Source organism: Protopterus annectens, chromosome 4.part0, assembly GCF_019279795.1.
Source record: "Protopterus annectens isolate FY-2018-M chromosome 4.part0, PAN1.0, whole genome shotgun sequence".
Lineage (NCBI taxonomy): Eukaryota > Metazoa > Chordata > Ceratodontiformes > Protopteridae > Protopterus > Protopterus annectens.
The window spans coordinates 1,567,836,303-1,567,849,424 of record NC_056733.1 but is presented as its reverse complement, the minus strand read 5'-3'; the positions used below and the strand labels follow the sequence as shown (position 1 = coordinate 1,567,849,424).

Genomic DNA, 13,122 nt, shown 5'->3' with positions numbered 1-13,122 from the left:
AGGGCAGATAGCCTAGTATAAACCTATGAACCTATTAAAGAGACTTGTAACTAATGAAGAGGTTGCTGCTGGCAAACTTTACATTTCAGTGTTTCACGTACAAATTCAGTGCCTGCTGCCCTTGAAGAATAAATTGCCCATGTTACATTAAAACAAATTGGTAATGGCTGATTTAAACCAGCTTCATAGTTACTAGTCATCTCATCCAAAGGAGGATACACTCAGTAGTGCCATCCCCCTTAAAGGGCACTGCAATACCAGAGCTCCATCTACATCGTGTGGGAGTAGAACCCACAGCCTTTAGCACCAAAAAGCAAGTATGCCACCTCTTGTGCTACTAATATTGCTTTCATGTTTTGCAGTACAAACACTGATGATGGCTATTTGCTAAACAAAACAGTTATGCATTAAAAACATACTTCACATGAGTAATACTAAACTTCTCTTTCATTGAAACTCAACATTCTTTGAAAATGCACAGAAACTCAACAGTCCTTAAAAATGCATTAGAACTCAACATTCTTTGAAAATATGCCAAAACTCAACAAGTCCTTGAAAATGCAGATGTCAGTTTGGCAGCTTGAGTAGAGGATTCAACTCTATTTTCATGTAATCAAGGCACAAGGTTTGAGCCTGAATAAGTTAAGCAATCTTCCCAACCTCAGTTGGGCATTTTGCGCGTGCGCACACACACACACACACACACACACACACACACACACACACACACACACACACACACACACACACACACACACACACACACACCTCTCTAATTTAACCCATTTAGTGCTTGCTTGTAAGCTCCATAAAAAATCATGTGCTTGTTTCTTTTATCTGGAATGAAATGGCAGTTCTGCATAAAAATCTAAATCCCAGGCTCCGCTCCAATGTTGTTTAAATGTATGTGTGTCTTTGGTATGACTCATGCACTGACAATACTGTGTACATCCTTAAAGAAGAAATGTAACTGCATGCAGAGTGCATTCTTAAAGAAGAAATGTAAGTTTTGTGGCAGCCCCCAAGCCAGCGGGCCCTAGACAACTGTCTAGGTTGCCTAGTGCTGCTATCAAGATGGTGGAGGTTGATTCCACACCACTGGTGCAAGGTGAGTAAATGAGTGCATACTAAAGGCTTTCAAATAGTTCCTAGGAACAACTAGCAGCCTCTTACCTGTTGTTCAAAGTGGTCTAGCCAATAGCTATCTAGCAATCTAGTTATCTATCTATTCATCTATCTAGTAATAAAAGCTCTTAATCTGTGTTGGACTGGAGAGTTATACCAAGATCATTAAGGCTGACTTTGCAGCAACTGACAGCCATGGCAAATCCCATAGTACAAAAATAATATAATAGGACCAATAGATGCCAGTCAAAATCCTGTTTGGGGAATTCAGTACATTTTACAGGCTGGTGAAATCACCATATAATACTCCAACATAAAGTACATAAAATTGCATGCAGTAATTAAGATGGTATGATGTGAGTGCATGTATTATTGTTGATACGTTTGAAGATGGCATAAGGGCTTAATACTGTAGATATCTCTTAGATAATTAAAGTACAACTTGACAGCAGTTGGTATCTGCCATTTAGTTGATAACACAATTTGAGGGATCACTTACAGAATTAACACACTATGAACAAACTCTAGCATATTTTCCCCACAAAAATTAAGTGCAGAAAGAAGACACTGAAACAGACATGATGTCATACATTTTATTGGACCAACTCAGAATTTACAATTTAGTTACTCACGCTTTGGGAATATCATGAAAACTTCATCAGGAGTTGAATTACTGGTGCTAGATTATCAGCAACATGTGACTAGAAAGGTAAATATGGTGCATAATTTATATCCCAAAAGCTAAAAGAAATGCTTTCAAAAATAATATTATGAGAAAATCATATCACTTCACAGCTCAGATACTTAGACCCTTAACACAAACGGATGGAGAGACAGATGCAGAGTGTGTATTTGTGTGCGTGTGTGTTTGGGTGAATGAGCAACTGTTTTTGTGAATGTGACTGATTATGGTGGGACTTTGTTGTTGGATGGATGTGTGTGTGTGTGTGTGTGTGTGTGTGTGTGTGTGTGTGTGTGTGTGTGTGTGTGTGTGTGTGTGTGTGATTCTCAGCCTTGAAATTTACATGGCAGGATTCATGGGCTATGGTAAAACTAGACTCTTTCCAAGTGATACAGCAGAGTCGATTTTCATTAAGGAGAGAATAAAAACACATCTTTTGTTCAAGTCATCTTGTCTGACACTGCATTGGAAAATAAATCAAAATGAACAGCAACATGCTAGGAAATCATTTAACTACAGAGATGAAAAAAGAAACCTATGTGAGGAGACATTTTGTTTAAAAAGGAAAAAAAACAAAAAATATATATATATATATATATATATATATATGTATATATATATATATATAAATATATATATATATATATATATATATATATATACACCACACACACACACACTCACACACACACGTATATATATATATATATATATATATATATATATATATATATATATATAGGTCAGTATATCCACGTCTCAGTATTGCATTATGAAAAACAGTAAGAATTGCCAAAAATAATGAGAAGAATATTTGTGAATGTTTCTAAATTGGGAATGTAGGTAAAACTAAATGTCATAATTTAATGCACTCTGCACAGAGTCTATGTAAGACAGATAATCTGGTTAATATATATATATATATATATATACATATATATCTGTGTGTGTGTATGGGTACATATGTATATATATATATGGTTGCAGTTTGTTTTGTTGAATGCATATGTTACTGATAAAGAGTATAGTGCTGTTAATTTAAATTGAAAGACTCTTTGTTGACCGTCATTAATGTCAAATGGTGCGTTTGCTGATATTCATGTTTGGTTTGTTGGCTGTTCTTGCATGCAGGAAAATGGCAGTTTTCTAATGTGGAAGCTTTCAGTAATACCAAAAGCTTTGACATTATTAGTAGTAGTCTGTGAGCATGTATGGGTTAGGGTTAGATTTAGGGTTAGAAAAGGTGATAGTTAAAATTTTTGGTGCTTCTGTTTGTTGTTTGTTTACAGGATATGAGTATGTATGCAAGTGGGGTTACAGTTAGGGCTAGGTAAGGTAATAATTTGGAAATTTTTCGTTATGTGTCTTGTCAAATCGTACAATAAGGGAAAGAGTTTTTGTTAAGATTATGCATAATCGGGTTAGAGGTAGTGGCACCATCAATAAAAACAACAACAACAAAACTAACAAACTATATATATATATATATATATATATATATATATATATGTGTGTGTGTGTGTGTGTGTGTGTGTATGTGTGTGTATATATATATATATATATATATATATATATATTATATATATATATATATGTGTGTGTGTGTGTGTGTATGTGTATATATATATATATATATATATATATATATATATATATATATATATATATATATATATATATATATATATATATAGATATATATATATATATAATCTTTGCTTTCATTTATGAAGTTAAACACCTGTTTTACAGTAGTGTGTATACATATAGTGTTCGTGGCAGAGATGAAGATTGGCTACAGTTGTTGACGGCCATTTACGGTTTCTAAATTTATGCAGTACGGGCTTGGCGAAGTACACTCAAATTTGGAAAGACTTCAAGGGGCCTTATATTCTTGTTTTCTATGGCAGAGATGAATATCGGCTGGGGGCGGTAAAGACCATCGATGATACAAGTTTTATACCATCAGAAAAACGGTGGTGAAGAGGCCTGGTTGTACACCAGTCCGCATAATAACTTTAAAATATGCTGACAACAATATGGACAATATGTAAAGACATTTTTATTGTATTTTGTATGATTAACATAAAAAAAGCATGTTTGATATAAATGTTTTTTCCTAACAACAGTAAAGAGTATGTACATGTGAGGTATTAGCATTTATGGCTATTTAATTAATGCTATATGGGTTTGGTGAAGTGTTTGTTTGTTTTCTACGGCAGAGATGAATATCGGCTGTGAGTGGCTAGGCCTTTGTGCTATAAGCTTTATACCATCAAATAAATGGTGGTGGATTGGCAGTGGCTTTTGCTAGTTAGACAATGATCAAGCTTTCACGGCTTTAATTTTAGGTGGCTTATTTATCTGCGGTGGTGGTGCTGCGGTAGCGTTGTCGCCTCACAGTTAGACATTGCACGTTCAATTCTCAATTAAAGCGTCTTCTGTGTGTCGACATGCATGAATGGGCGTTCCTTCGCTGAAGGTTGTGCATTAGGCCCGGCAAGCCAGCAGTTAAAAATCTACTGCCAATCATTAGCGGACCGGAGTTTTGCTGTGGTGACCCCTAACCGGGAAAAGCCGAAAGACAGACAGACAGATTGTAGCACCCTAATTAACACATTTCTTTATGGGTCGTGTTGAACACTAACCTGTACAACATTTCATAATATGTTGATAAGAATATTATGGCAGTATGACCTGTATATAAAACAGTATGTATGATACAAAAGTTTTTCTCTGATATTCGTAAAGTGTATGCATATGTAAAGTATTAGCACAATACACTGGTTCACAGCCTTGTGTATAAGGAACACTTATGGTTCTGTAACAAGCAGTTATATTTGTAAACATAACAGAGGTGAATATTTATACCTCTTGGACAGTACTCTGTAATTCATCCTTTATAGATTAGATGATGATAATAACCTCATTCTCTATTTTTAGAATAATTTTTGGTAACATCTACATAAAAGTCTACTATGGTGTACTATTATTAATATATAACATTTAGTTTTATCGATAGGGGATAAATAGATGAAGCTTAATAGAAGTTAATAGCACATTATTATTTAGATTAAGATTTCACTTAGCATTACATATTCATTATATGATTAGGTAGTTTAATTTTCTGTATAGCATTTTGTTTAATTTGCTTACAGCTATTTTAGCTCTTATTCAAAGCCCTGGTAATATTTAATGAATGTATAACAGAAGCTTGGACACTAGTATACAAGACTGGATGTCCCACTAGTGAGGGCATAGGTTACATCTAGCTGGTGTTAAGTGAGCACTGGAAACTAGTTTTTTTTGATGCTACACGTGGTGGTGCTGCGGTAGCATTGTCGCCTCACAGTAAGACGCTGTCCAGTTCGATTCTCAGCTAGAGCATCTTCTGCGTGGAGACATGCATGAATGGGCGTACCTTCATTGAAGGCTGTGCGTCAGGGCTGGTAACTTGGCACGTAAAAATCAACTACCAAACATTAGCGGACCGGAGCTCCGCTGTGGCGACCCCTAACCGGGAAAAGCCAAAAGACACAACAACAACAACAGCAACACATATATTTATAAATGAAATAGTGAGCTTCTTTTGGCTGATGCACTGGAGCGGTCTCAAGGTCTATAAATAAAGCTACGACGATACCACTTATAGTTGATTAATTTTTTTATAAGTTTCATTTGGAGTTTGATTGGACATTAGTGCACATTAACCTGAGTTTTATCTCAGAAGTGAATATAAGGAAAATCAATATATTTAAGGATGGCAGAAGTTCAAGATTTAAAAACTTTTTTGGATACATTGGCTACCAATAATGATGATTTGACAACTTTTAATGTGGGAAGAGTGACTGAAGTATTAACAGCAGGTCATGAAAGAACCAATTTGGAGACACAGTTTACCTGGTTAACCGATATTACTAAAAAGGTTAGAGCCAATGTATGGCACACAAAATTGCCGAAAGCATATGTTACAGCTAATATAGCTCCCCGAGGCCTTAAGGTCAATTTAGAGCCTGGTATTGGGGCTGATAATGAATATTTTCTTAGTAAAAGGAGACAAGTTCAGTCTACAGCTTCCAGTATGTTTATTAGATTATTAATAGAGTATTATGAGGAGCAGCATACAGAGATGGTTCCTAAGTTAAATAAAGCCTATGAAGACACGGTTAAATATAGTCAAGAACAAACATATACCGAAAAATACTTGCAGTATGTAAACAAGGTAAAAAAATGGAGAAGGAATTATCTGATAGGAAACTTAAAAAACTTCAGAGAGATTCCAAGGATTATGCCAATAATTTGGCTTACACCTGGAAGAAAGTTAAAAGGTCTGTAAGATTCACTGAGGGTAAATGTAAGGGACAAGTGAGACCTAATAGGAAAAGACTGAGATCTATCTTAACTAGGAGAAGTACTGATAATTCCAGTATATCTGACATATCTTCAGGGTATTCAAATACTGATACTGAACTGGAGGGGGCAGAACCCACAGTTCTGAGCTCCCCAATACCAAAAAGGGTAAGGGGGCCTTTAGGAGAGGGGGCAGGAAACATGCTGGTTCAAGAAATGGAGGAAATGTTCAGCAAAATGGTCAACAACAGGTAGATAATACCATCGATACCCATAATATTGACAATAATTTAGTGGTAAACCTGACTGATTATGCATTTTCAGATTTGGAATATCGAGTGTTAAACAAAGGCCTCAGCTTTGTGCCTGATAGTTTTGTGTCTCATTTTGAAGTGGTGAAAGATGTTAAGGCCTTTTGTCCGAAACTGAATTTAAAATATTACTATTCTCATAAACCTCAGTTCAGAGATACACAGGAGAGATTTATATTCAGGAAATCTGAGTTTCAGCCCCCGTACCATGCAGCAGTAAAAATATTTGAGGAACAAGTGCTACAAGATTTACAACTGAATCAGGGTAAGGTGTTTAGACACTTTAAGGATAACATGACTATGGAAGAAAAACAAGTTTTGCACAATTTGAGTAACAATGATAGCTTGGTCATCACTACGGCGGACAAAGGTGGCGCCATAGTGGTTTGGGGCAAAGAGGCCTATGAAATAGAAATTCAACGACATTTAACTGATGTAACATCCTATTGCCATCTTCTTATAGATCCGATAGTGGGATTTAAACTAGAAATCGATCAGTTTTTGGAAACAGCTAGAGTGGTGGGTATTATTACCAAAGAATTACACCAACAACTGACAGAAGAAGATCCTTCTCCACAATATTTTTATTTAGTTCCTAAGATCCATAAATCTATTTCCCCTGTACCAGGACGACCCATTGTAGCTGGCAGAGGCTCATTGATTGAACCTCTATCAGTTTATTTTGAGTCAAAACTGAAACTATTATTAACTTAAGTGTCAACTAGGATAAAGGATACATACCAGTTTTTACAGTTGATGGATGATCTGTACATTCCTAGCCATGCATACATGGGCACACTAGAAGTACAGGCTTTATACACGAGTATTCCTCACCAGGGTGGAATAGCTGCCATACAATACTGGTTTCAGGTTTCGAATTATTACCCCAAAGAAGAACAAGAATTTTTATTAAAACTTTTGGGTTTGGTGTTAGAACATAACTTCTTTAGATATAGGTCGGAATGGTACCTGCAGATTAAGGGTACAGCTATGGAAGCAACATTTGCTCCCATATATGCAGACCTGTTTATGGGGTTTATGGAGGTACAAATGATTTACCAACAAAAGGAATTTACATCAGAGTTATTGATGTGGAGAAGGTATCTGGACGACTGCTGGGTAATATGGCAGGGTACTGTGGATAGGTGGCGACAGTTCGTCAATTTTTTGAATCACAATCAATATGGAATTTTTTTCAGTGGTAAACTGGAAGGAAAAAGTATTGAATTTGTAGATGTTATGGTTACTAAGGCTAATGATGGCGTGGTACATACCAGTTTATACAGGAAGCCTTTTACTAAGAACTCACTACTGAGGGCTGATAGCAACCATCCACAGCACATTGTCAACAACACCCCCCTAGCTCAATTCAAAAGACTTAAACGTATATGTAGTTAACCTGATGATTTTCAGATACAGGCTGAACAGATGAGGTCTAGATTTTTGGCAAGGGGCTATAAAGTTAGGCAAGTTGATAGAGCCCTAAGTATGGTGGACTCCGGTACTAGAGAACAACTATTAATGGGGGTCGAAAGGCCACAGGTGGAAGGGAATCAAGCCATCAGGTTTATGACCAAGTTTGGAAGTAACAGCTTCAAAATAAAAGACATAATACAATCACATTGGCACATACTGAAGACTGATAGGTTTTTGGACACATTAATAGACTCATGGTGTTCCTTTGGATATAGGAGAGAGAAGGCCATAGGTGAAAGTTTAGCTAACTTCAAGAAGAGTTATAAAAAAGTTAGAGATAACCAAGCCAGTAAAATAATGGGCAGTACATATTGTGGACATTGTGTCCCTTGTAAGGTTATCTCAAAAACTAAATCATTCACATCTATAAATACACCTAAGGTATATGATATTAGACACTTGATTACTTGTAGTAGCGAATGGGTGATCTATATGGCGGTGTGCCAATGTGGGGCTTTTTACGTGGGGCAGACCTCTTTATCTTTTCGACAGAGAATAGCGTTACATATCAGCGATATCAATTGTAAAAGAGTATGGAGTGCCCTGTACAAACACATTCAAATGTATGCAGGAGCACTCTTTATCTTTCTGGGTATCGATCAGGTAGTAGGGGATAATTTAACGTTGATCAGTAAACATAGGATACTAACTGAAAAAGAAAGGAAATGTATAGTGTATTTAGGAGCATTATTCAAACCAGATTTAAATGACCATTGATAATATTATTTAGGGTATAACATGTGTTAGTTAGTGTGCTAGTTGAATTAATAATGTATTTAGGTAGTTATGTGCATTAAGGTATCTATAGTTTTTATTGTAATATGTGGTGTGGTTTTTGTGTCTTAAAAACATCACAATTGAATTTGCTTAATGCAATGTTGTCTTTAATTCATGCTGATTGAAAGGGGTATAAATAAGTCACTGTTCCCTACTTGCAATACACACTGATGACGCCAAGGGGCGAAACCTAGGTTTGTGTATTGTGTACTTTGTTTTTATGTGAGCCGGACATTAAATCTATGGCAGCACTTAGCCATGTACCTGTTTGGAGTTCTTTTTATTTTCATTTTCTTTAATATGCTATACACTCATTTTGTGTGTTTGTATGCTGGTTGGTGCTGGATTTTGGAGAGAGTGGTGTATATATATATATATATATATATATATATATATGTATATGGATTCACTTTACATGCTCGAAATTTTGAAATATCTAATTTCAGAATCTTGAGCCCATAATCCAGAAGTGGGAAATTCAAAATCTCGCATTTTGGAGATGTTGAATTAGCGGTTCTGGTGTTACGCTGTGTTCATGGATTCAGGTAAGTGTTTATGTTGTAAGGGTTTTGAGTAGGGGTTGTAGTGTGTGTTAGTGTGTTTTGTTGCTGTGATGTGTGTGTGCGAGGGGAATGTAGCTTGTGTGATGGTGTTTTGTGTGTTTAGGTATGTAGTGCGACTTGGAGTTAGTATATTTAAGTAGTGGGTGTGGGGAGTGCAGCTGCCCACATGGGGGTTGCAGGGGAGCTTGCCCCCCTATTTGTATGGAGTATAGGGTTGTGTGTTTGTGTGTGGGAAGGAAGGTGTGTGTATGTATATGTGTGTGGTGTGCGTGTAGTATAGAAGTCGCGATTTTGAATTTTGCGCTTCTGGGTTTTCGATCTTATAGGATTTCCAGTTTATATGCTCGAAATTCTGAAATTCGATATTTCAGCATTTTGCGCATGTAAAGTGATTCCAAAAAAAAAAAAAATATATATATATATATATATATATATATATATATATATATATATATATATATATATATATATATATTTATATATATATAGTTTCCTATCATATGATCGATGCTTGCAAGCTTGAGCTGAACATGTCGGAAGTGTGGACACCAAAGGTTGGAATACTGAAGGCCAACAGTTTTGAAACTCAACTTCACCCCCCTTCCTGACCCACGTTTGCACTTGTTCCTGGGCCTGAAGGAGTAGGATGTTTTCGGGATTTGAGGTTGCAATCAGCATGGTATATCTTTAGTATTCCTTGTTTCGGCTGTGAGATTTTGATGTTTATGGTAGTCGAACTTGCAAGCCTCGACTACATGATAGGAAATCATATATATACATATATATATATATATATATATATATATATAAAACTATATATGTGTTTGTGTGTATATATATATATATATATATATATATATATATATATATATATATATATCTATATATATATATATATATATATATATATATATATATAAAAACACAAACCAGGTGTATTAGCTAGTATTCTCTTCAGAGATCTTTCTGTTAAGCTTTCATCTCTTTCACTTATTTTTACTACTCTTCATTTTCTGCAAAATGTGGAATTACATTATCAAGCATTCTTTTCTTTACATTTTTCATCAAACTTTATTTAAAATTTCAAAAAGGACAACAAAACAATCGCATTAAAACACACAATAGGTTAATACTACTGAACAGTACTAGTGCTTAAGCCCAAAGCACTTGAATATGACTGTTTCAAGGCTAGGAACTTATGTTTTTTATAGCTCATGTAGGCTGCTGTTTGTGCTTGAACTTAAATATGAGTTCAGGTAAGCAGCAATAGGGATGGAGCAGGATGGGGATTTTAGGGTTAGGGAGCGGGAGGGAGATTTTAGGGTTACAGAGTTTTAGGATTAGGGCACAGGAGTGTAGTTTTAGTGTTAGGGAACAGGAAGAAAGTTTTATTTTTAGAGAACTGGAAGCTGTTTTATGGTTAGGGAGCGGTTGTGGAATTTAGGTTTGGGGGGGGGTTGGAGTTCTAGGTTTAGGAACCGACTGGGGACTTTACGGTTAGGGATGGAGAGTGGAGTTTTAGGATAAGGGAGTGAGGACTCAAGTTGGAAACTGGGTGGGAGTTTTAGAGTTAGAGTTTAGGTTCTGGTAGGGCTATACAGTTTTATAGGATTGCTGTTAGGAGGGCTGTGCAGAAACAGAAGATCGGGTTAGTGGGAGTTTGAGCACTTTCTTTTTTGAGCAAGTGGCAGCAAGAAGGTGTGTCATGAGCTACTAGCATATGATAACCTATGTTAGACCATGAATACCATATCTCTTCTTGCACTTTTAATGCAAACATATCTGGAGGGTAAATAGGCAACAGATCCCTGCTTCATTACCCCAAAGCATTTCAAATGCAGATGTTAAAAGTGGGAAAATGTTTATAGATCCCCAATTAGACAGTATCATGTAATATGCATATTTTAATTCTTGGTATCTGTGTAAATTGTATCCATGGGTTTCACATAGATATGATGTCTTTTGTATTTAAATTATCATTCTTAGTTGCATGTTCCTACTCACAGATTTTCTTCATGATCTGAATTGCATCTTGTAGCTGGATTGAAATGCTTTACTTCCATCATCTAGTAATGGCTTTTTGACTGCCAATAAAAAAAAAAAAATCAGTAATGATTCAGACATGCATCTAACAAGGTGATCTGAGTGTAAAGCAATTAAAAACAAGGGTGACTCAAAGCTGCTTAGGCTAGGCTAAAACGTACCAGCAAACTCTGTCTATTCTTGCTTAAAGTTTGGCAGTACATGACACTCATAAAAAATGTGAATCCAGAGAGCAATGGCCTTTCTCTAATGCATCTAATAATTAGGACTAATGACTGGAAACAGCGAATAGTCTGACTGAGGTGTAAAAATATTTGAAAGGAACCTGAACCTTCTAGATCTAGTGGCATATCATGGAACTAATAGTAACATCTCCCACACATCTATCAAGATTTTTGTCTTCAACTCATTATCTCGAGTAAGCTAGAGTTTCTGTCTTTGTTTAGTGAAAAGGCAACTATCATCCCTGTTTTTCCATCAGTCATCTGCACTTGACTAATCATTTTTATATGAGTCACAGTAAATTTACTTAGCCACTTGTATGGTTCATAGGTTAATAGGCTGGTACTATGCTACAATTCTAGCCATAACAATTCCCTGGCTATTTCTTCCCACAGTATTTAATTCTCTGGACCCCTGTCTAGCAGGGTGACTGACATGATCCCCGGGGTGAATTTCTTATCTCCCATCCAATCATCAAGGTTCCTCTTGAAGAGGGCCAAGGAGGCGCTCTGCTTGACATGTATGGGCAGTCTATTCCAGAGTATGGGGAGTCTCTGGGTCAGGAACCTATCCCTCCAGCATGTTTTGTTCATTGTGATGACAAGGTTTAGATCCCTGGAGCGTGTGGCTCTGAGGGATTGGGATTTCTTTAAGTGTAGCATGTCCAACAGCTCAGGGTTTGACATGGCCTTGTATATTAAGCAGAGATCATCTCTGAGTAGACAATATGCCACAGAGTATAGCTGGAGTTTTTTTAGATGGTCAGCATATGGCATCTGCTTTAGGCCTGTGATTCTTTTAATGAGGTATTTATGTGGCCTTTCCAGATGTTGCAGATGCCTTGTGAGGTACATACCAAATGGGGCATTATACTCTATAATGGGTCTAATGAGGGATGAGTACAGTGGGACAATGACCTCCTTTTTTCTGGATGAAAAGCCCTTAGTGATGAGGTGTGCCACATAAAAGGATTTCCTGATTGTTGTGGCGATGTGGTTATCGATGTGGTATGGGCTAAAATTTCAGTCTGAGACCTGAGTTATCCTTTACTGAGGATATTATTCATGAATATGTAATAACAGTTTGGATAAAAGAACTGATAAATACATACCTTTAATAGACTGATGCCTTCATCATTGTTAAGTCCTACAAAATGCTCATCATCATCAAAATGTATGTCGCCCAGGAACCAGGCATGTGCAAACTCTTGTCCTGTTCCATCAAAGAACTGGGAACATCCCAGATGTCTACCTGGAAAGAAATCTTGCATTTCATTTCAATAAAATACAAATCAAAACAGGCAAACAAAAAATGAAACAACAAGCTCATCACACCACCTGGAAGATATAATTTCTTTGGATACAAGTCAGTTAACTAAACATGGTTTATTCATATTCCATACCAAGAGAACCAAATAGTTAACAGTCCAAACAGTTGACTTCAATTGAATAAAAATGCTTTTGACAGATTGTCAGAGGGGGTTCAAAATTCACTGAACATCCCCAGAATTTTTTATATAGTAATGCTGAGGTTGTTCATAACCCCCAAAACTCAGTGACCAAACATTTTGTGT

General features: G+C 36.3%; 1 protein-coding gene across 1 annotated transcript in view; it reads right to left on the bottom strand.

Moving 5' to 3' along the window:
• The window catches only part of LOC122799944 (matrix metalloproteinase-21-like), a 176,298-nt gene that overhangs the window by 128,354 nt on the left and 34,822 nt on the right, over positions 1 to 13,122 (bottom strand). Inside the window, exon 3 of the mRNA XM_044069353.1 lies at positions 12,661 to 12,800. Within this exon, the coding sequence (XP_043925288.1) occupies positions 12,661 to 12,800 (140 nt within the window). The remainder of the gene's footprint in view (positions 1 to 12,660; positions 12,801 to 13,122) is intronic.